The sequence below is a fragment of the Podarcis bocagei genome, assembly GCF_964188305.1.
Source record: "Podarcis bocagei genome assembly, chromosome: 1".
Taxonomy (NCBI): domain Eukaryota; kingdom Metazoa; phylum Chordata; class Lepidosauria; order Squamata; family Lacertidae; genus Podarcis; species Podarcis bocagei.
The window spans coordinates 93,552,026-93,577,464 of NC_138125.1; the positions used below are offsets into that span (position 1 = coordinate 93,552,026).

A 25,439-nucleotide genomic window follows, 5' to 3' on the forward strand; every position below is an offset into this window, starting at 1 on the left:
TTGTGCCACATAAGAGAGGACAGCATCAGTATTTCTAGGAATATAAAAATGATACTGTTGGGATATGTATAATGCAAAATTACAGGAGATGTGGTTTCTTTTCCTAGCCTTGATTTCAGATGTTCCAAGAACCTCTGCTTTTGATTTGCCTGCTTTCCCAGCAGAGATCTTGCAGTGTGGTTTGCTTTGGTCTAGCAAACACTGGTTTCAATGTAGCAACTTGACCCTCGGCGATGTGTTATCACAATTGCTAAAAAGAAAATTGTTCAGGAAGATTCCCTTAAGAAATGACACATGCAGGCGCAAACACATATTTAAAAGCCCACACACTCCACAGGTAGATTGTGAAAATGTTTGATTGCTAAGCAACATCCCCTGCACACCTGAGATAACAATTGTGTATTGGTTAATCAGTCCTACACAACTTCAGTTGTGTATTGTGTTAGGTCAGGCATAGGCAAACTTGGCCCTCCAGATGTTTTGGGACTACAACTCCCACCATCCCTGATCACTGGTCCTCTTAGCTAGGGATGAGGGGAGTTGTAGTCCCAAAACATCTGGAGGGCCAAGTTTGCCTATGCTTGTGTTAGGTGCTTGGTATTACTCTTGGGACTGGCGTCAGGTTTGAGAGGGGCTCTGAGCAAGCCCTTACATATCACTCCAAAGTGGGAATGGGTGGCATGTAAGGGCAGGAACAGAGAAGCAGGGCAACTCCAGACAACTGGCAGTCCTTCCATGGTAATGCTGATGGGGCAGCTGCAGCCATCACCATCTTCATTTCCTCAGAATGTCTCTGGGCTCTGACATAGTGTGCAACACAAGGCTTGGAGGAACTAGGTAGTAATGAAGATGGCAGCTGCAGCCACCATGTATGGCGATTCTCTTCTCAGTGCTGGACCCTGAATATCTGAAACAAGGAAGAGGAAAAGGAAGGAAGGTCAGCACCACCTGCAATGGGTCCTGGCATTTGACCAACTTAGTCATGAGCAGACTTCAGGCCGGGTTACTCGGTTTGCATGCAGCAAACCTTAGGCTTTGAGAGCCCCTAAAAAAACCTGAGCCAGGGTCCCCAGTTGCACTTACACAATCTCTGTTTGAGATGAAAAGAAGGCTGTGTTCTGCTTCTTCAACTTAACCCCTTCATTGGGTTAGCAAATCTGAGAAAGTTCCAAAGCTGCTACCCCATGGCAACAGTCCATATAAATATTTCCAGGGGTGCCAAGTGAGCGGAGGGCCAGCCCCCCCAAATATTTTAAATTAAGGGGCCGGGCCCTCTCAGAGTTCTGCACTGGCTGTGTGCACACACACTGTGGGGTGTGCTCATGTAATGCGGGCAAAGCCACAGGGTGTCCCGCAACATGCACACATGACATCAGCACATTTCGCGGCGTGCTGAAGTCACATGGCCCTGGCACCCTCAATTTTTATATATTATTTATTTATTAAATCGATTGAAGGGGGCAAGACAGTGCATGTGAATATTTGTTTTCCTTTTCTTTCCTTTTCTTTTTTGCCAGTTATTTGTATTTCTGTTTCACTTCCACTTTCCCCTTCTGTGTCTGCTGCTCCTTCACTCTTTCAGGCACCCGTAGAAGACAAGGTGGGCTGCTTTTTGAGTTCATCAGCTTTAGCTTCCTGTGATTGAATCTGCTGCAATTTAATTTTAATTGAGACACACACTGCTTAAACAGGTGCAAGACAGCTCCAGCTCATGCTAATTAATTTTCCTCCAAAAAATGACAACATTTAATAATTATATTCCACATCATTTACATTAGGTATACAAGGTTTAACTCTGGAAATAGTTTTAAGAGGGCATCAGCTGTGAAAGAGTAATATTGCTGTGACTAGATAGGATCTTTATTATGATAGGACTTGTACAGTGTATTTGGTACTAGTTGAGACATCTTGCACGCTACAGGCATAGCTATGTTCCGGGTTCCCAGTGCCATAGACCCACTCAATCAACACAAAAGGGGAGCTTTTTAGCCACCGAGAAGAAGGCATCTTTGTTCTCATTGGAGCTAATCAGAGTGAAAGGACACATCAGACAGTCACTGAGGATTGGCTCCTAGGGTCACTCTGGAGAAGGTGCAGAGGAAAGTGTGGTGTTCCAGCCAGGTTCCTCTTACCAGAACTTCTCATGAGTGGAGCCCAGCTAACATGTAAGAGGTCACCAAGCAAGTGATGTGGTGCACCTCTCTCCCCTATGCAGGATGCAGTTTTGCCCTCCGGGATGTGTATCTCCTCTTTTCCCCTCAATCTGGCCAAAAGGGTTCTCTGGGCCCACCAAAACACACTCTGAAAAAGGGTGAAGTAGGATCACAGCAGGATCACACCAAAATTAACCAAGTTGCAGACTTGAAGAAATAAGGCAAGCAAAGGAGGCGGCCTGTGGACTTCCTTGGGGAGGTTTTCCCAAAGATGTTGGCTCACCAGAGAAAAGGCCTTGTTTATGAGTAAGACTTTTGAGAGCTCAGTGGTGTGATAAAGCCTAAAGCAGAGGCGGAGCTAGCTGCGCGCTGGCACATGTTGTGCCCCCGGGGGTGGGGCCATGGGGGTGGGGTGAGTGTCCCAGGGGGTGAGACGCCCGGGGGCGGGGCGAAGTAAGCCACCCATGGCGGGCTGCTTCCTAGGTGGGGGGGGGAGCCATGCCACTTTGCCAGCAGCCTTCCTCCCTTCCCTCTTCCTTTTGACAGCTCGGGGGAGGCACCCCCCCCCCCGGAAGCAGCCTGGGAATGGGGGGCAATGGCACGCCGCCCGTGACTCCCAGGCCTCCCCTGAGCTGTCAAAATGAAGGGGGGAAGGTCGCCAGCAAGCGCAGCTCCGCCCCTTCTCCCGATGGCTCGGGGTAGGCTTGGGAGTTGCGGGTAGGTGGCATGCCGAATGTCACCCCCTCTCAGTGATGACACCCAGTGCGGACCGTCCCCCGCCCCCTTCCTCTGCCCCGGCTTAAAGTATAGGCATGTGGTGCAGAAGTTCTGACTCGTACTTCCCCCAAGGTGAATGTAGCCCACTAGCGACGTGCATTAGCCCACTAGAACTTTAGGAAGTCCTTTCAGTTTTCTTCCTGCCTGAGACTGCAAATAAGAGAGCTTGTCGGCCTGGTAACATAACTGGAAGGCTGCACTTGACCTGGGAGTTCACAGGTTGCACAATCCCATCCTAAAACTGTTCCCTAATCAGTTACAAATAAAGTTGCAGCAAATATGTGGCATTGGCAGTAATTCCAACAGCTTGTTAAGGAGACTTCACAGAAGGGACACAGTCCCTTCCAACTGTGAAGTATCTGTTTTTACTATTCTTATTGTCCCCTCTAGAATGCAGGATGAAATGTCTCATAGGCCAAAGAGGCTCCCTGGGTATTTGACTGGTATGAGGTAAAATGAAGACTAAATGAGGAAGGAGGGAGGGGGCTCAGCTAGTTTGCAATACTGTTATAATGACTTGGGATCAGATGCCAAATGGCTTCTAGCCAACTTTGCTTTAAGTTGGAAAAATGCCCTCCAGGGCTGTTGTTCTGGGTTTTTGTTTGAACAAGGGTATGTATTTATGTGTGAGGGGTGTAATGGAAATACTGACAGAACTCCTAGCCTCAGAACAGAACAGCTCATGAGGTGAACAGATCCAATTACATAATGGGCCAAATTGAGATCTTTTATGAGGGATAATTCTCTGGCCCAATACTCTCCTTTTATGTGCAAGTAAGTGAAGGCACCTGTGTGCATTTGCTTCTTGAACAATTCTACTGAAAAATAAGCTTTTGGAGCTTATGAAATATGGTGTAATGGACCTCTCCTGCTCCTTCTCTTCTTCCTCCCACCTTCTAGACAATTCCTGCTACATCCTCTTCTCTTTTTCCTATGTTAAAACTTTTGTTCAAGCAAAGAATCATCTCTTATTAAGAATACTGAACCCTCCTCTTCGTTGGCTTTCCTTCCAGTCCGCTCTTCCCCCATCACTTGATGCCTCAGAACAGCTGTGATAAAATCACCTTTTCCTCCCATTGCTGTAATAATTGTGTAAGATTCATCCATCACAAGATCCCATACTGATTGTGGCTCCCCAGTCATAGATCTTCTCATCCAGGTCAATCTTCTTGCAGTTAGGACTTTCAAGCAGAAGTAGAGCCATTCATGAGGACACAGGAATGTGGTTTGCTGGGTGATGGAAGGTTACTCAGAGGTCTTGGGAGAATTCTCTTCAGTCATACCTCGGGTTGCAAACGCTGCGGGTTGTGCATTTTTGGGTTACGAACTGCTCTGAACCCAAAAGTACCGGAACGGGTTACTTACAGGTTTCGGTGCTTGTGCATGCGCAGAAGCACCAAATCGCACCACACGCATCACATCACACACAATACTCCGCACTATGTTCTCTGGGGGATAGCAGGATTGAGGCTTGAGTGCTGAAAGATTTTCTTATGAAGAAACTCTGTTGAGGCATTTATTAACTAATGCATAATCTATATTAAAAACTAGCTTACGGTCCACTGCTATGATGAGCCATGACTTCTGATGGCCCTGAACAACCTTCCTCATTCATGCGTCTTTGTCTTCTATGATTGCCCAGTTTCTCTTGAGGCCATTGGTCCAACATCTCTGATGTCACATAAAGTTTGTATTGGTACATGTGGGAAAGGGCACATTTATAAATGTAGTGTAGTGAAAAGCTTTCTGTAACAAATTAAGTGTAGTATTTTGGATGGGAAATGGATGGGAATGGTGACTTCTGCTTACTGTCTGGAAGTGATGAGCAAACGTTTTCTTTCATAAGCACAATTTGCCATTGGGAAGCGGAAAAGGTGCAACTCATTTGTCCCATGCTTTTAAAAACAGTGCTTGATTCCTGTCCCAATTCCTGATAAGCAGGGTGCATGGCGATCTGACAGCATTTCACTGTCTGCAATCTTAAGCTCATTCAGAATGGAATCAATAAGCCCCCTATGCATGTGCGCACACACTCGGCACATGTTGACAATTGCACAGCAGTTAAAATAATGTCAGCACTTCGGTTTGAGGAAACACACACACACACACACACACACACACACACACACACACGTTTTATACCTGATGGGTGTTCACTTAGGTTGACAAAGTTGCTACTATGCAGCCCCTTGTCGTGGGAATCCTATTAGTGTCAGTAAAACTCCTCTGGGGCAAATGGTTCCATTTCCCAGATGCAGGGAAATCCTTCAGTCCATAGCCCTGAGCAGGTATTCTAGGCAGTTTTGCACAAGCCGAGCAATAAGAGAGAATCCTCCGTTGCCTCTTGTCATAATAATGTAGAGCTTAATGGGAGGTTGGTAATAATGATGTATGGTTTCAGAGGCTAGCTTGCACAGCTTGATGGTAGGAATCCTCTTAAAAGCACACATTATATTAACCATATAAATAAATGAACAAACACCAAAGAGCCTGCCCTCCCCATGAATCCCTGCTGGTCTGCTCCCTCAAACAGTAACATAGTGTGGTTGCCATTCACCCACTGCTACACCCAGAACATGGAAAACAGGGGGGGAAAGCTGTGGCTTCTGGGGTGGGGTGGGGTGGGGTGGGGAAGCACCAACCACCGTGGGTTACAGGCAGAGTATATTCACCACCACTAAGTGAATTGCTGACTTCCTCCTTTAGTTGTACCACAGATTGCTGCCCTTTCCCTCAGAGAGCTGAAAAGTTTTACATCTGTTGAAAGAGAGCAGGATCATGCAAGTTCCTCATCTCCGTGGTTTTCCCAGACTTTACCCAATCCCCTCAAGTTTCAGAGGTGTTAGCATATGGTGCCTTTGCTATCTAGAAAGCTAGATTCCTGCTGTATTTTGGAAATGAAAGCCAAGCTTCTCCAGAAAGTGTGTATAGGTGACAAATATATGGTCCACTTCACCATTCCAAACCAACAGTGAAAGTTGCTCACAAGGTACCATTGCATAAGACTGGGAGATGTATCAGGAAGGGACTTATATCTCCCAAAGCGCAATATACAAATGTCTTCAGAATACACTCAAGCTTGGCTTCCTGTAGGCACCAGAGAGGAAGGAATTTCATACCTGGGATCTATTACAGGGAACATTTTCTATATGTGGCATGCCAGTGGTCTTTGATACATCATTTTTGATGTGTCCTAGGCAACACACTGCTGTATCTCTTCAAGGCATCTTGACCTCAGTTCCAAGAAACACACCAGCAACCTTGGCTATCTCTGCTTTGACAGTTGTTCAGCTTGAAAGAATTTTGCAGGGGAAGAATCTTTTATGATTAAGGCATACTTCTAAAAGTACAAGTGTGACTTTGTTTTTCCCCGTGTTCCATCACAAAAAGGCCCTTTCCTGCCTCCCTGTTCTCCCTCCTCCCCAACAACCTCTCACCTCTTCCCAAGAAGGGAACAAAGAAACTCCAAAAGCAAAAGTTGTCCCCCCTCCCACCTTCCAAGCCTGCAAGTCTAGGCAAGGACCTTGGCCTAATCTGTGTCTGTCTCTTGAGCCTCTTTATGTCTGCTCATAGGTTGAGATGATTTATTGCTATAGGTTCAAATCAGCATGTGAAATATAATTTAAGATCACAGCTTAATGCCAGCTTCTCAATGGTGGTTGCTGACTCAAGCTTAAGGCGTCTTTTCGTTTGTTCTTGGTTGCTTATTCACATAAACTTGCAGATCAATATATGTCTCTGATATTTGCGTAAGAACTCCTCTACTTTCTAGACATCATGCCTTTCACCCCATTATTCAATATTTGTATTCTTTATACATGCAAAAGCTTACATCCTCCTCAGTTACAGTTGCTGTATTGCTTCCTGGAGGAGACTGTCATTGTATACCTTTGAATTTCTTGATGAATCTTCCCTCTTTGAGCCAATCATCCTGCACCTCTCCTGTCTGCTGTAGTGAGTAGTACATCAGGAGTGCTGCAAAGAGGGATTGGACTAAAGCACTAAGCTTCAATGCAGTGCATGATTCAAGGTATAGCCTCGCTTTGGCATACAGCTAATTCCAGCAGTTCCAGCTAATTCTTACACCGCAAAGTAGAGGGCAGATGGATTGTGGGAATCAGTTTATGTGTCCATACAGATGTCCACAATGGACTCCACATATGGTTTCCACTTTAAGTCTCCATTTTGGACATTCTCCACACATAGAAGCTATGTAGAATGCTTCTTTCAAGCCTAATTTCATCAGATGGAAAGGCAATGGGGGTGATCTTGTGGGCATCACAGGAAGCCTCTGTGGGCACATGTGTGGCTGTGGGTGCCATATTGGAGAACCCTTTGCAACATCATACATCCACTGACTTACCTTGTTTACTGTTGTGAGAGACAGATGAGTCAATGAGCATTGAATACTTTACCTTCTTAAATAGCAAAGGCTGTAGCTTTCAAACAAATCCCAAAGAAGTCAATGAGAACCTTCAGCATACATAAGCATGGTGAGGGTTCAGGGGTGTTGTTGTTTTTTATTAAAAAATGGTACCTAAATTTTCTAAGTTAGTTTAGCCGTCTATAAACTTCACTGATAAGGTGTTTGGAAATAAACACTGACAGGTTTACCTGAAGCCATGTGGTCAGTCCCACCATCTCAATCTCTAAATTTTAATTTAATACCTAAATTTCCCAAGTTAAGAACAGTTTTCTATGAGTTTCAAAATCAGCAATATGGAAATAAGCAATGACCACTGAAGCCCATGTGGCTAGCCACTCTCCCACCTAATCAAATTTAATAACACAGTATTTCTGGGATTAGGCATTAGAAAACCAATCCCAAATCGCAGCATTTTCCATACTAATCTCCTTGCCAGTCATACGTACTCCAGCACAATGCCTTATTTGTTTTATTTTGCATGAGGAAAGGACCCTGCTGGAGGTTGTCATTCTTCATATATGACTATTGTGCTGGTCACCTTAGGCTGATCCTTTCTCCATCTCAGCATTGCAAGTACACTTTGCTGTTAATATGTAAATAGAAAGAAGAACCCAGTAGACGTTGCTAAGAGAAATCTGTGAGGTACGATTCTGTTACATTGTACCAAGTTAGATTTGTTTTTACTTCTGCAGTGTAGCTGGCATTGCACAGAAGAGTGAGATGAAGAAACGGATTTGGTTCTGGAACAGGATCTTACGAGTTGCAAAAGATAGCACAGCAGTCACTGTGTTGAGTCAGTGTTAAAACACTTGGCTGGAACTTTGTTTTATTCATAGGAAGCTAGAGAAGTATGGCAAGGCCATTTCCTCTTATAAATAGCCCCTGGAAGAGAACAGATGAAATAGAGACGTCTCCTCCTTTCATTTAATTTTTCAATGAAAATGCTGTTTTGGCATCACTGAGAGTTATAGTTAAAACAAAAATTCCCTATTTATTATACTTTTAAATAAATCCACATTGGAGGAAGGAACATTAGTCTTGATACAAGGTACGATGAGCTAAAAAAAAATCACAGAATGTTCACATGTCTTGAAAAAGCTAGATAAAGTTGGCCTGGAATATGTCATATTTTCCAAAATTCACATGAAATTATTGTCAACATGACCTAATCACTGTAGGAATATAATACCCCAAACCATGGTCTAAAGAACAAGCCCTCCATAGTTTGGAGAATTATACGGATGCAGCCAGTGTATGCTGGTTGAAACAGAAACTCATGGATTCATCCATGCCTAAGCATAGCTTTGTTAAAACTTTGTCTCTACGAAAAAGGGACTGTTACTGAGGAATGGGCAGTGTCAGACTAGCTGTACTTCAGCAATAATTAAATTGGTTCTGATTTTGTGTCTATGCTGTGTTTCAGATATCATGGTTCTGTACACTGCTTAGAATATTTCTCATGAATGGGCAGTCTGAGAATGTTGTAAACAAATAAAAGACTCCTTTAGCAGGCAGCACATGCTGTTTTGGACAAATCCAAATGACATGCATTCTTCCTAGGATTCTTGTTGCTCCCTAAACTTGTGATTTGTTTCCGTGCTCAGAAAACAGTTCTGGCCATTATGCACAGACCAAGTGGGCTGTGCTTAACACTCTTTTGTTTTCCTCAGAACGTGATTCTGAGTTGTTTTCTTTGAAATCCCGTTGGGATATCTCTCTTTCATTATATATAATGCAGCTGTTAAAATAGCTGGGGTCATCCAGGGCAAATCATAAAGCAGTTTCCTTATTGAGATCTCGGGCATTTCTGAATATTTTAGCATCACAACAGATTTATATATTGCAGCTCCAAAATGCCACAATCACTCTTGGTGTCAAGATCAAGTGCCTAGCTTTCTTCCTGCAGAGAAAGTTATGCAGTTGAGCAGGATTGGTAATGTGGTTAAGATTTTTTTATTATTATTTTGAGTAATGACTGAGGAAAGGGTTGTGTCTGAATACCACACAAGGTCTTCTGCTAGGTAGCTACTTCTGAATTACCTTTACTAGTAAATAAAATGAGGCTTCCTTTTGGAATTTTTTTTCCATGCTTAATGGCTCTCTGTAGGGATAATCCATCAGTGGATTTATAAATTATGTTTTACATATAGCAGTGGAAAAACTTGAGGACTGAGTGCATAAAAAGCAATGTGTGGGTAGGAGGAGGGATGTTAGAAAGGTTTTGTTTTTGTTTTAAATAAAACTCCCTCATTAAAAAGATACATTTGGCATCCTCAGAAATGTAGACTGTGGTCTGATTTTGTAAAAGACAACTTTGTACATTCTTCATTAACAGAGAAATTTAGCCACTGTAATGATTGGTAATAAAGCTGCCTTAGTATTTTTATTAATAAAGCCATCACAAATTTAACGTCAAGATGTCAGGCGAGATGAACAATTTTAAAGTCATTTGATGCGTCCTGCCATGAAAAGGAGAAATGGAAAATCCTTGACATGTCAGCTGGCTGCTCATAAGCAGTGTCTCATCGAAATCTGCATGCTTGTCATGGTGCCACCAATCGTGGGGTTGGGAGGCTTCATCAAACAGTTGGCATGTATTCCTTCTCCCAGTATAAAGAAAGCAAAGCAAGACATGTGTCCAGAATTTGGGGGAGGGAACCTGGTTGTGTGCAGGCTTGTTGTCCTGGGTAGCATTCTGCCGACAGGTGGACTTTGTTTCAATCAGTTGGTCAAGGCAGCCTATGGAAGTTTTAGTGAGCAGAATCACAGCGGTACCTCGGGTTAAGTAGTTAATTCATTCCGGAGGTCCGTTCTTAACCTGAAACTGTTCTTTACCTGAAGCACCACTTTAGCTAATGGGGCCTCCTGCTGCTGCCATGCCGCTGGAGCACGATTTCTGTTCTCATCCTGAAGCAAAGTTCTTAACCCAAGGTAATATTCTTGGTGAGTGGAGTCTGTAACCTGAAGCCCATTTAACTTAAAGCGTATATAACCCGAGGTACCACTGTATATGATTATCTGAAATCTGAACTCCCATTCTATACCTTAAGAGACTCTGACATGGATTTGATTGTATTGTTTAGCAAAAAATAATCTCTCACAAATATATCAACTCCACCTCCTCTTCCTCTTTCAGGCTGGTATTATAAACTATAATAAATAATTATAGCTTTGGTCAGGATGCTAAAAATTGACTCTTTAAAAAATTGACAGCATAAGCAGGCAACAAACATCTTGACTGATTTTGATATTTCCAAAAGTAATTTCTGAAGCTCCCATTCTTGATAGGGTTTTGTGATGAGTGAAATATCAAGGATAATTTCAGCGACACCAACAGGAATGTGGAAGTCCTCGGTGACTGGCTGCTTTCCGTCAGATTGCAGAGTGGCTCAATTTGAGCCTCATTGCAGCTGGGTCACTCCTTGGCCCATCGCTCTAATTACTTTCAGTTATTGCTTCTTCGATGGGGCTTGGCTGTCAGTTGGGAAGAACTTTTGGTCATTACTGACTTGCTGACCCCATGACCTAGAGGTGAAAGACCGTGTATTCCCTTTCTAATTCGCTCAGTCAGCCAGTACCCTTAAATCAGCAAATAATTATAGACTTATGTATACTAAGTCGCTTAAATCCCAAAGATTAGGCGACTACATTCTTTATATATATATTTCCTTTCAGTCTAGCACTTGAGAAGGATTTAACTGTTAAATGCAAATATTTAATAATCACTTTATTATTTCTTGATTCACATACCCTGCGCACACTTGCTAAAGTCCGTAAAGACATTTATTTATTTTTGTTTTTTAAAAAACTACCTCACCTCTTTCTCAGAAGAGACTCAAGAGGGCTAACAAAGGATAATGCAAACAGATTAAAATTGTTCTGTTTGTTTTATAACACCAGAAAAACCAGAAGTATATACTCCAATTAATAACTAATTAACAATAGCACTAACAAATAATTCTGCCTATGTGTTAGTAGCTCTGAACAATCAATTCTTTATGGCCCAACCTTGATAGTTTGATTTTCTTCTTATTCAGCATGACTTGAAATAAACTCATTTAGGACTAAACTGAAAGATGCTGCTCTAAGGCAATCTTGCATCCCCTACAGCAGCAGTTGGGGGGTGAATCCTGGCAATCACTTGATGGTGAAGGACTTAAAGAAACACAATTGGGGCTGCAGCTCAGTGGTAGAGCATCTGCTTTGCCTTCTGAAGGTCCCAGGTTGCATCTGCAGCATCTTCAGGTAGGACTAGTCATGACAGCAGCCTGGAACCTGCAGGGTAGACAATACTGGAGTAGGCGGATGAATGGTCTGATTCAGTATAAGGCAGCTTCTGATGCTCTGGGGCTTGAGATCATTATGCAAGGATTCACCTACCCCGTATCACCTCTCTCACTTCTTTTCAATTTCCTCCTACAACAAAAAACAAAGAAATGGAAGTAGGAGGTGAATAAATTTCTTAAGAACCGTATCTTGTATGTTCAGCATACTAACCACAAATATAGAAGAAGGATGTCATTTAGACCAATATTCAGCTGAGAAGCTTGTGCAATCGTATTTCTGCACCAACATCTTACGGCTTGTTTAGAAGAGCTGATATCTTTTCATATGGAGGTTAGAATGGCCTCTATGAAGGCTTGCTAATTGTTTAGGAACTAATATCCAGGTGTTAACTCTTTGGATCTTTTTAGGGGTTTGTTTGTTGTGGGTATACCAGAAACCACAGAAGATTGCAAAGCCGTGTCATCTTTTTATTGTGCTCTCAAGTTTTGCATCTCTTGACAGTGAAAGTCTCACTTATTCCGAGTTACTTTGTGTGCTTTCCAGGAAGCATAATGAGCTCCAGTCCTAAGGATGTCTAATGTACTACTGATGTCCTTGGCTAAAATGTGACTCTTAAGAGTCGTGTGTGAAAAAGGGGGGGGAAATGCATGATCCATTTTTAATAAGAAAAAGACTCTTCTTTATCTCTTCAATATAAGAAAGAGTGAAGTGTTTAACAAATTTGAAGACATGCACGGTTCCTTTGTGATCATGAGTTTTTGATTAAGGAAATCAGGACAACTCCGCCTTGCTTAGTATATAGTGAATTACTTTGCTTTTTTTTAATACAATATTTATTAATTTTTCCATTTTAACAATCCAATAAAAACCACATTAAAACATTCCAAATTATAATACAATCAAAAAAGCCAAATATTCAATGCCAAATTATATATCTTTTGGGTGACTTCCCATGCTCTGAAGTTCGGGGGGGTGATGATCTAATCTCATACTGCATTTCTTAATTAGTGCAAATAGCCCAAATAAAACATTTCCTATGTTGATCCTTCATTTTATAGTGAATTACTTTGAGTGGTGTGTTTGTTGCTGCTCAGTTGGTAGCTTTTTTTCCTGTTCATGCCAGAAAGGAAGTTAGAACCTCTATGGCATCCACTTTGTGAGCACTCTCTTGCAACTTCATTGAAGTCTTTGTAGTTGGTACAAACTTTGGTAATGAATATGTCCTGTGCTGCTCATACTATTGATTGGGGGAATAAAAGGCAATGACAGCAGAGTATGTTAACCAAGGAGAATATTTAGAAAGCAATGCATAGCAAAATGCTTTTGGACTCATACTATCATGCCTGAAGTCATAACTTTCTGTAGGAGTCCAGCATTGTACAATTCTACCTCGGGTTAAGAACTTAATTCGTTCTGGAGGTCCGTTCTTAACCTGAAACTGTTCTTAACCTCAGGTACCACTCAGGTACCACTTTAGCTAATGGGGCCTCCTGCTGCTGCTGCCGCGCCACCGCCACGCGATTTCTGTTCTCATCCTGAAGCAAAGTTTTTAACCTGAGGTACTATTTCTGGGTTAGAGGAGTCTATAACCTGAAGTTTCTGTAACCTGAAGCGTCTGTAACCCGAGGTACCATTGTATAAGTTCTTTCGAAGTGTAGTTCCTTATAGCTAGTCTTTTTCTGTCTTTCAAATTGTACAGTGCTGGTAGCTGCCTCGGTATTGTCAGTGGGGATATTCCCATGTCCTGCCCCTGCTTGAACCTGGATACTGTCTCTTTTGAGGTTTACATCATGGTTGCTATTTTAACATTTGCAGAAGCAGCATCATTAGGCAAGAAGAAGCAGCTTTCATCTGGCCCAGGAAGGTTCTCCTTCAGAAAAGTGCAGAGAGTCCAAGTCTGGCAGCCACTCTAAATAAGTGGCCTCAGAGATCACTCTAAGCCTCTTATTTACTTGGTGGATGTGCATGTGTCTGTTAAAATAAAGAAATACATTGAGGATTCCAGGGAGGCAGTATCCCCCACCTGAGACACCCATGAGTATACTCAAGAAGTTAAATTGCCATTTCTGTTGTGTGTGTGTAAGATTGTGTTTTCTGGGCAGGATTCACCGGAGGACTCCCATTCCACCTGTGCAGGGGGGCTTCACCCTGCCCACTCTCCACGCCCTCACGTCTCTTGAAATTGACTCTGAGGGGTTTGGGAAAATTCCCAGAACAGCACACAGTGGGAGGAGAGGCAGGACCAAGCTGGAATGCTTGTGCAGATGAAACATTTGTAATAGCGTGACATTAAATTCCACCCCATGTTGAGATGCGGAAAATCTTTTCACATTGTATAATAATTTAGTACTGCCATCTCTCTCATATGCTGAAATGTATAAGGCGTGAGGATCCAGCCAAAGTTAAGCAAATTTGTCCTGTCAGGGTTGGCCAGCCCATGAAGCAGGGTGAGGCAATTGCTTCAGATGGCAGATCTGCCCAGCTGCAATGGATTTGCTACACCACTGCATCCCCACTCACCACTGTCTGTCTCATTTTACTCCCCTGGCTGCCTCATGTGTGCATATATACAGCGGCATTTTTAGTTTTGCCTAGTGTGGTAAAACGTCCTAGGCTGTGTCCTGTTCATTCAGTGGGAAAGTTAAAGTACAGCCTCAGTTGAATTATAAGATCTAAAATGCTTAAAGTTGGCAGAATCATGTGCATTGTTGTTCTCCCTTTAAAGTAAAATAAAAATAACAAAACAAACCAACAGTAAATTTTATTTAAGCTCAAAATCCGTAGACGTGGTTTCCCAGAAGTGTATTTTCTTTACTAGTATCATTAATTCCTGCAATTTTATGCAATTGCTATGGCTGCGGAAAGCTTTGAGAATGGACAATTTTCAAAGAATCCCCATTGAAGGATATAAAATGTTTTAAGATTCTTAAGTGATGTTACCTATGCAATTTTTAATAAATAGTCCAGACCAAAAGCTTTTTCCTTTTACCTTGGCTGCTGGCACACAAGGCAACTTTAGATTTACAAAAGTAATTTTTTTTTTACTGTTGGCAGGAAGTCAACTCTAAATTATTATTATTATTTTAAAGTTGAAAGCTTGGCACTTTTGGGGATTCGTGCTCTTTCTGGTAATAATTACAATAGCTTAACGAAGACTTGGTGAGCAATTAAACAGATCTATGAATGTTTGTGTTTTTAATTATTTTTTGGAATGGGATCAATCGTCCTCCATGAATCCATTTTTTTTGCATCTTTCACAGAAGAAATGTCTGAACTGCTATTTTTTTCTTTGTTTTTAAGGACTGGGGAGCTGGAATATGTATGTCTAAGATGGAAACATCCACCTCAACTGCTGCTGGAAAGAAAGAAGGGAAAAATGCCCTTCTGGAAGGCAATGGTTTTAATGAAGCAACGAAGAAAACAACTCCTTTAGGAGCAGCCGCAGCAGCAGCAGTGACACAAGGAGGTACTTTTTTCGTTGTTGTTTTGTTTCCCACACTTTGAAAGCAACAGGGGCTCTTTTTCATTAGACTGTTAGGTTTTAATATGAACAGAGGCATATGTTCATGTGTGAATATGCTGAGTTTATTGGGGCTCTTGGTCTTAGAAAGTTAAAGCAACTGGAAGTTGACAGACTGCAGATCCCATGCCTTCACAGAGAGTATATATTTAACGAAGCAACCTGGACCTGTTTTGAGACGCATGTGGCTTTTGCATTCAAATTAACTCTAGAGATAGTACTGATTGTCAGTTGTTGCTGTTTCCTGGATGCCTGTGTGGAATGAACAGAGTAATTCATCTTCAGGAGGGGAATGCAAAATGTTCTGTCTTCCAGCAGAGAACACTATAATTTACAGGTTTTGTGGTTTATTTTGCTATTGTCCTGTCCTGTCCTGCAGCAAAAATCGAACTAGTCACCCAAACAGCTGATTGTTGTTTAATTTAGGTGTTTGTGTGTGTGTTTTTAAAGTTATAGTTAATATAAAAGCATAAAAGGAATTCAGATCATGATGGCCCCATGCTGACTAATGTGAATCAGAAAGAATATGGGGAAAGTGGCTAGCCTGAAAGGACTAAAGACTCTTATTAACAGAGGATGATATCCAAAAGATCCATTGAAGTTAGTCCATTGATTTAAATGGCTCAACTCTGAGTATGACTTACTTCAAGGGGCTCACATTCCCTCAGGAGCAATTTTCCACAGGCTGCATAGAAATAGTTGTCATAGCAAAAGTGAGTGTAGCCAGACACACAACTCTCCACCTTCCATCCTGGCAAGCAAAAGATACTATGACACTTGAAGGATACATTCCAGCCAGGTAAAATGATTTGAGGGGAATGCAAAGCAGGGCCAGTAATGGTTCTGGCCCAAAAAGAGGGCATAGCCTGGGCAGAGTACGGAGGGCCAGTCTGAGAGGTCTGGGGGGGGGGCTGCATTTGGCCCGTGGGCCTCATTAATTGGGTATCTCCCAGAGAAACCTAACTCTAGTAAAAATGGAGTTTTGCAAACCGGAACTGCCTGGGAATATGCTATGGATTGCTCACTGAACCCTACATTTGTGTACAGCTGACTGGGAACTTGTTGGTATTTGCTGTTGTAAGAGAGAATCACACACAGCAAAATCAGAGAACTGTTGCTTGCTCTGGTTAGACACCAACCACTCCTTGTTTTCCTTGCATGGGACAGAATGACCTCTCACAGCAGGAAATGAAGGAACAAATTAGCTGAGACTTGACCGGTGGAATGTGACAAGTGGCATTTTCAGCTGTATAAACTTTTTCAGCTGATTTTTGGCCTTTCAAAAATATTTCTCATTGCTGGACAAGACTGTGTTTCAGAATATATCTTTGCCTCATTCTTTTGACACTACATAGTCCCCTGAACAGAAGAATGTAGGATAAGTTCCCCACCCCCCTTGCCATCAGCTTTCTTTGTTTTCTTGGCTATTTGGTAGATAACATGGGCTTGCCAGGGGAAGTGAGAAAGTTTCCCATCTCTTTCTTTATAACTACTTACAATTTCAAAAGGTGTAAGTCTATATTTCACCTGTTCAAAAAGAAACCTCCCAGTTGTTGTTTTTCTGTGAAAGCATCAAATATGCAGGACAACGGTTAAGGGGTGGGCAGTGGGGAAAATCTTTTAGACATCACTGACAAAACAGAACAACAGCAAATGTTACTCATAAGCTCTGGAAAGAACTTTATTGAGAGATGTCTCAAATACAAGATAAAACCATTAAAACCAGCCACACAACTGTACACCACGGGTTGTACTCAACATAGTTCTAAGGCGAATGTTCCATCAATGCAAGGATTTCTCCTTGTGTAGCAGAAAGTTTTTCCCCTACGTTACCTGTCCCCTGAATCTGTTCTGGGGTTCCTCCCGTCCTCTGGAGCAGATTTGTGGACAGCTCAGGGGACAAGCAGAGGTGGGAAAAGGAAGGAAATCACCTTGCACTAGCACAAAACATTTGCATAATACCACCCCATATTTTTGAACAACCACATAATACTGCTATGGTACAACAGTGCTGTGCTTACCACCCACTACCCTAAGGGAAAGCCAGGCCCAGCTCATGATGCTTTATATGGGTATAAAAGCACTGAAATGTTTAGTGTGGATTATAAAATGACAGCTTAAAATTTCAGGTACAGTGGTACCTCGGGTTAAGAACTTAATTCGTTCCGGAGGTCTGTTCTTAACCTGAAACTGTTCTTAACCTGAAGCACCACTTTAGCTAATGGGGCCTCCTGCTGCAGGCGCGCAATTTTTGTTCTCATCCTGAAGCGAAGTTCTTAGCCCGAGGTACTATTTCTGGGTTAGCGGAGTCTGTAACCTGAAGCGTATGTAACCTGAAGCGTCTGTAACCCGAGGTACCACTGTAATTGGAAGTTTAGAAACAGTAGCGTCAAAACACCGATTATGATGGTAGTCAGTCAGCAACATTTCCCAGATCTTAGTTGAGGGCTGTAATATGCCTGAGAGACTCCCACCAAAAGAAGTCAAGAAGAATGACATCTGATATTGCAGAAGGCATTGCTAGCATGGTTCTAAGCTTCAAACTTACTTTGAAAGCCATTTGAAAAGGATCACTATGTCATCCTCACCAGTATCTGGTTGGTATTTAGTAGTATTTGATGGCTAATATGTAGTAGTAATCAGTATTTGACAGTTCATATGTTAATTCTGTCAAACTCAAAACAATCAAGAGATACCATATTAAAAGCATTTATATTTTGAAGTAAAAGAAGAATCACATTCAAAATATAAATTTGAAATTGAAATACCTTGTTTTAAAATCTGGCTGGTCAAATTAGAAAATTCAATGAATGTTGAACGTTTGTAAATATTTGTTTCAGCTCTTAATTGAAAGTGTCAAGTGCCTTATCGTTAACAGTATGCCCCCCCGAACCCCACAATAATGCACACCCCTCATGACACAAATACCAGCTTGGAGAATTGATGGTGTTTACGTTGGCAGCATTTCCCCCCTGATGTCTAGCTCTGTCAAGACTAATTTTAGCATTTCTAAAGCTGGGTAAAAATATGGCCTCATTACTTTGATGTCAGAGCATGGTTTACTATTAGTATATTCTGGGGTTTATCATTTTAGTCATGTTTAACACGGCTACAGGAGGCATGCACTATTAAATCTGGCTTATTTTACATTCCTGTCCGGGATTATTTATTTGGAACAATTTCCTCTCTATCAAAAGACACAGCTAATGCTGAGTTTTAATGTGTTATTTACACACAAAATAACCTATTTACAACTTGGTATCTGCCGGAGGGAGAATGAATGGGCTGGTGCTCCCTCCATTCTGTTCTATCGGAGTTTAACAATCTGGATTGCTAATAGAACCATTTATCATGGGGTGGTAATTTATTTTATGTTAGTTGCATAGGTCTCACTGCCTCTGATCTATGGAAATACTTCGTGTATAATGAAGTCCAACAAGTCATTTGGTGTAAACATGGGAAAGCCAAGGTTGGAGCCAGTGAAAACCAAGATGTACTCTTTACCCTAGGTAATATTTCTCAGAAATTAATGCCTTGGTTGATTAAATAAAAACCCATCACCTTGCACATGTGCTTTTAAGTACAGAACTGTTGGAATGGAATATTGTACAGGGTACATTAATGCTGCAGAACGAAGAATATTCTGTGTGGGGGTTTTTAATTTGAGGCTCCAATAGAATACTTCTTCAGATCAAGGGTCTAAAAGGCTGTTGTAGATGAGGTCAAGAAAGCATTTTCTCCCCTGTCCAATTGATTTGATATCCCAGTTGAGTTGATATCCAATGGCATGCCAACGCCCCCTAATAAAATATTTGAGGGGGCTGGGCCCTCCGAAAGTTGATGGAGATTGTGTGCTGGATATTATATGCATTGGCTGACTTCAGATGCACCATCACTGAGTGGACTGGATGACCAGCATGCCAGTTGGGCAGTGGGAACAGGCACCTCCTAACTCAGCTGCATACAGTGGGTCTGATCTGCCAAAATTATTGTCCAAACCTTTCCCTTTGCTGGACTGAACAATCAGCCCACAGAAATGGAGTGGGTACCCTAGGAGACTCCGAACACTAACATTGCCTGAGGGGAGGCTGTACATTTCAGGGGGACAGACAAGCTTTATTTCAGAAAACCTTGCCCACCATTACCAAGCTTCTCATCAATGAACCCCTAATGTGCTTCTAAGGAATTATCTAGTTTTGTGGGACACACAGTTGCAAAATGGCTGCAGTAAACTCTCAAAGAGCTTTAAAATTATACCCAATGATAAACAGACCAAGAGAGACACTTAGAATCACCTGTTCAGCCTCAGTGATACAGTTGGGGCTAGAAGGAAGCAGCTTTTCCCACTCTGATTCCCAAGCAGTCTATGTAAGCAACACAGATTGAATCGTCCCCCCAAAAGTCATGAGGATTGACAAGATAGATAGGTGGGTCAGCCATGAGCATGGGAAAGAGAAGGTAGAAGGAAAGGAGAATCCCAGCAGACCTCATATAAACAAACCAATAAAAATGTCAACTGTGTGTGTGTTCCTTAGAATTAAAGGAATAAGAAAATAGAAACTGCCACTTAAAGTCGCCTAACCTATCCTCCTTGGCAAGCCAGTGATGGCTCTAGAGAATTGTTTGCCTGGTTTCGCCAGAAAAGAGCAGCAGAAGAGATACTTATATATTGCAAATTACTTCAAATTCTAGGCCTCTAAAATTCTTTTCTCCTTAAGCTGTTTTCTGTTGGAGTAGATTGGAATGTGTTAGCCTGAGAAAACTGTGTGAATAAAGTATTCAGATCTCTCCACAGGGTTCACATTGACTAACATTGTTCAGGCCATCTCCTGGCCTTTTCCCTGACCATCTTTAGGTTCCTGAGACCTCTAATAAGCAGTCTATGCCATCTAAGTTCATTCTTCTCTTATTTTTTCTTATGATGGGACAGCCCAGAGGACCAGGGACTGGGACAAACTACTGAATCAGGTGCTCTCTACCTCCTGCCTTGCCTCTCCCCTGAGAAAATTTCTTCCTCCTACCTCAGTCAAGGTGTCAGTGCAAACATTAATTCAGGTTAACCAGGCTTTCGGAACTAGCTAAAGATCTGCTTTAATTGCAGCACTTGATTGGTTTTAACAATGAATCCCTTAACTGCACTGCAGATCAGAAGGAAATTCATTCTAGCAAAGGAGCACTCAGTCTCGTGGCTTGTTCCTAAACTCTTAAACGTAGTTAAGGGAACCCCAGAGTTAACATCGGCACAGGTTCTTTCCCCAATTAACTGCATAACAGATGTAGCTAATCATGGCACACTGTAGAACAGAGGAAATGGCTACAAATTTAGACCAATTCCTCTGGTGTTGAAGTCATGGAAACAGACTGTAGTGAGAATGCAGGATAAGGAGATACACTTTGTGAATTATTGGCAGGCAGCTGAAATGTTGTTTGAAGCTATCTATGTGGCTGTAAAGTGGTTTAACTGATACCCATCCTAGGTGCATCTCTGAAGGCTGAACAGAAATTTCCACGGCCTTACTAAATGCCTTTTCCATCCATCATCTCTGTTGCTTTTAGTATGTCCATCAGCAGCAACATCCTAAAGTGAAGTTCATTCTGTATGACGCATATTGCAAAACATGCCCTTGGCAATTTGGAAATGGACACTCCTAAAAAAAGGTGTGTGAAGTCTTGTTCCATGGCCTAGACACATTCAAAATGTATGATTTCCACTCTAAGGGTTTATAATCTGCAACTGTGCATTGACGTGTACTGGATTGCCATGGACATGATGAAGCGTTTAGCCTCCCAGTGGAGGAGAAGCAGATGCCAACACGCTATGGATCTTGGCTGGGTGTGAAGACATTTTTATTTCAGCATGAATGGGGGGGGGCATTAATTTTATTTGATTGCACATAATACTTTCTTGTACCTATGATGTTGTCATGTATTTTAGTTTGTTAGAGATTGTAGATGATTCATAAAATGTTGGAAGTTACAGAAATGTTGTAAGTTAAAGAAATAAATTAGAAAAGCGTGGTGTGGAGAAGTGCTATGGCTGCCATATGTCCGGAATACTGCAGCCGCAAGCAAAAAAAAAAAAGCTCAACAACTTCTTTTCTGTCCAGAATTTCACTTTTTGAAATATGGCAACCCTAGGATAGACAGAAGTTTTTCTCCTTCTCTTATAAGACTAGAAATGGGGACATGTGATGAAACGGAATGTTGGAAGATCCCAGAAAGGCAGAGGGAAGTTTTACCTCCATTGTCAGAGGCAGTATGCCTGAGTACCAGTTGCTAGGAAAAGCAAGTGAGGAGATTGCTGATGTGCTCAGGTTCTGCATCTGCTTGGCCATTGGGAGAACAACATGCTGAACTAGGTGGGCCTTTGGCCTGATTCAGCTGGTTTCTTCTGATATTTTTATTTTTTACTGCCAGGAGAATTCCATTAACAGGTAATGTAGAAGAGGGAAGAGTGTACAGTCATACCTCTTGTTACGTTCGCTTCAGGTTACGTCTTTTCAGGTTGCGTCCCGCAGCGACCCGGAAGTACCAGAAAAGGTTACTTCTGGGTTTTGCCACTTGTGCATGCACAGACGTGCACAATGACATCACACGCATGCGCAGAAGCGGTGAAATGCGACCCTCACATGTGCAGATGTGGGTTGCGTTCTTTTCAGGTTGCAAACGGGGCTCCAGAACAGGTCCCATTCGCAACCAGAGGTACCACTGTAATAAGAATGAGTGAGCAGTGAATTTTGCTGTAGATCTATCCTATCTAATAACTACAGTATAGACTTGGGGGGGTTCCTTTTCCTTTGCAATTAATCTGAGGGCTTCTAGACCTTGTGAGTCTTTCTTGGTAGAGCACATACTTGTCTCATGTAATGTCCTAGGTTCAGTCCCTGCCATCTCCAGTTATTGGATGTTAGGTAACAGAGCTGGCGAAAATCTGTCGAAGAACACACAAACCTTCCATCAAATGGAGTATGCAGTATTGAACTACCGTAGGTCAGGGGTCAGCAAACTTTTTCAGCAGGGGGCCAGTCCACTGTTCCCCAGACCTTGTGGGGAGCTGGACTATATGGGGGGAATGAACGAATTCCTATGCCCCACAGAGATGCATTTTAAATAAAAGCACACATTCTACTCATGTAAAAACACGCTGATTCCCGGACCGTCCACGAGCCAGATTTAGAAGGCTATTGGGCTGGATCTGGCCCCTGAGCCTTAGTTTGCCTACTCATGAACTAGGTTGTTCTTCACCAGCATGGTACCCTTCAGGTGTATTGCACTGCAACTGCCATCAGCCCCAGCCAGCATGGTCAAGGATGAAGAAAGTTGCAGTGCAAAGCATCTGACACACACCACATGGGGGGGATACTGAACATAAGTTAAGACAGCTCACATAATTATATTAATTATGACAAAATCAAAATAGGAAGAGCTCTCACCAACCCTCACCCATGCTATTTCAGCAATACCCCCTGGCTGAACATATGAGCTGGAGGCAATTTTATTGAGGACCAGTGAAAGAATCTTATATGGCAAGTTGGTCCTGTTAAAACATCTTCATCTTAAAAAATCACAGGTTACCATGTCCTGGATATCCCGCCCCCTGCCTTTAAAGAAAACAGATGCTTTTGTTTTAGTCAGTTTTGCTTCACTGAAGTTTACTACGTTTCTTAGTCTGCAATCCTAAACCCACTTACCTGAATGCAGTAGGACTTACTTCTTAGTAGACACGGGGGCAGATTCAACAAAACCAGTTGCACTGGCAGGAGGTCATCGCAACAAGTCCCACTTCCACCCATGGTTAGGATTCGCACTGTATGTTAAGTTCAAAGTTCAGTTTGGTTTCTAAGAGTGGAACTTAATGGTTTAAAGCACAGGTGTCAAACACAAGGCCCGCGGGCCGAATCCGGCCCGCCAGACCTCATCATGTGGCCCGTGTAGCTGCCAGCCCGCTTCCCCCTGCGAGGCGGCACGCTGTGGGCGGGGATGGGGGGCTGGAAGGCGGACGGATGGGGGGCTGGAAGGCGGACGGTGGAGAAAGCGAAGGCCCTCCCTTCCCGCGCCGTTACTCGGCCGGCCTGAGAGAAAATTTCTGAGGCGGCGGCGGCCTTCGTCCAGGGTCGGGGGGCCATAGCGGGACTTTGCCCTCCCGGCGGCCTGGAGCATCTGGAGCTGGGGCGGCTGCGGGACCTGCCGGGCAGCGGCGGCGGAATCGCCGCCACTTCTTCTCCTTCTCCTCCTCCTTCGTCTTGCTTGCCATTGCCGCCGCTCTCGTCTTGCTCGAGGCAGGCCTGGAGCCGGGACAACCCGGGCTTCGAGCCCGAGGAGGAGGCGGGCAAAGCGGCCAGGGCGGCTGGCGGGAGCGTGGCGGCGGGGGCCATGCTGCAGATGGGCGTGGTGGAGTGGGGTGCCTTCGCCCTCAGAGCCCGACACCCGGGAGGGCCTGCCGAGAGCGGGAGGCAGCGGAGGTGCAGGCGGCGCGGCGAAAAGGAGGAAGGTGGGGGGGGAAGGCAGGCCAGCGGCCTTGCTCCGCCGGAGGCGCCCCGCTGCTGCCGCCGCGTTTCCCTCACGAGGAGACGGGCAAGGAGGTCGCTGAGCAGCCGCCGCCTCGCCTGGGCCAAAGGGATGGCGCACCACCTGCGAGGTGAGTCGCCGCCCGGCCGGGCCCTTCTGTCGCCCTTCCCGGCTTGCATCTCTCCTGTTTCACCTTATTACTCGCGAGTCTTCTGCTCTGAAGACAGATGCAAGTAATCCGTTCAACTCCTCTGCAACCTCCTTTCCCACCTTTAGCACACTTTTGATTCCCTTGTTGGCCAAAGGCTCTACCACAGACATGTCCAAAGTCCATTTCGGGGGCCTAATCCGGCCCCTTCGGCAGTTTATGGGGTAAAATCCTCAAAAAACCCCTCAACAACTTCAACCCTAAAAAAAAAGCTCAACAATTTCAATCCTAAAAAAAGCGCAACAACTTTGGTTGGCCCTCACGGCCCTTCACTTCATCAAATCTGGCCCTCCTTGAAAAATGTTTGGGCACCCCTGGTTTAAAGCATTTTCAGAGGCAGCCCTTCTACAAGCTACCAAGTCTTGCAAAACCTGAGCTCCTGGATAAAGTACAGCTCCTTGTAGGACCACAGCTCCTTTGCAAGTTAAGTAGAATAAACTCTCTGAAACCACAATTTCAGGGTTGGGATTTGAGCAAGAATATGGCTTGCTATTCTTTTGGAAGGGCAATTCTGTTATTTCTGTACCGGTAGAGTATAGTCACTGATTACTCCCTTGGATTTTCTCCAGCTGTACCATAATGTTACTTAAGGACTGCTCCAGATGTTCAGAATTTCTTCAGTCTCCAGAACTCTGAAGTTGATGTTATGCAGCAGGATAACTCGGGGGCTCTTTGAGATTAAACGTGTATAAAGAAGATTGACTGTGGAAGTTGCCACAGTTTAAGGAAATTATGGGTGCCTGCCCATACACTGTGTTCTCCATAGCATGTGAAAGGCATACATGTATTTATTGGGTATGGAGGCCCAGGACCAAGTGCCAGTTTGCAAGATGTGTTTGGCATCCCTTTTTACCTGCTGTCAAGTATCAGCATGTAGGTAAATGAAATGTCTTATCTGCTAGTTTTTGTTCCATGTGATGCGGACCTTAACATCCACCACCCTATCTATAGATAGATAACTCCCATGCATGGAATAAATATTTTAAGGCAAAGTTTGAATGAGCTGTAAGACTTGTATCCCCCCCCCTTTAAACAGTGAAGCTTTATTCGGGGGGGGGGAATCAATAGGGACTTAGTGGGTTTCCCCTTCTCCTATTTAAAGGCTGCAGCAGATAAAAATAACCCGAGCTGAAGGAAGGCCGCTAACACAAAATAAATAATTACATTATGGAAAAGGCCTGGAGAGATTGCTTGTGTAAATCACTTTTAAACGAGAACAAGCTCCAGATAAAATCCATTCTTTTATCACACAGATTAAGTCTTTTCCCTTTGACGCTAAATAATTGATAGGGTTTGGCAGAGCGTTCCACAGCTGCCTTTGCGGAGCAGTGGGACTGCTCTCGGGGTCAGGCGAGTGGCAAAGAAGAATGCTCTTAAGAAACGCTGCGCTTCCACTACTGACACCTAGAAATGGGGCTTGAATTCCCCACCCTCCTTAAAGAATGGCCGCCGTGCCTTGAAAAGACACTGGAGCGCCAACAGAGCAAAGGGATGGATTGTGTTACTTCCTTGACACCTAACGGCAAAGCCTGAGGTGGATTTGGTGTGGTTCTTTTTACC

At 43.4% G+C, this 25,439-nt stretch overlaps 1 protein-coding gene across 1 annotated transcript in view; it reads left to right on the forward strand.

Annotated features, from left to right (window-relative positions):
* The window catches only part of GLI2 (GLI family zinc finger 2), a 204,104-nt gene that overhangs the window by 31,383 nt on the left and 147,282 nt on the right, over nt 1–25,439 (forward strand). The window contains exon 2 of the mRNA XM_081206449.1: nt 14,944–15,109. Within this exon, the coding sequence (XP_081062575.1) occupies nt 14,965–15,109 (145 nt within the window). The 5' untranslated portion in view covers nt 14,944–14,964. The remainder of the gene's footprint in view (nt 1–14,943; nt 15,110–25,439) is intronic.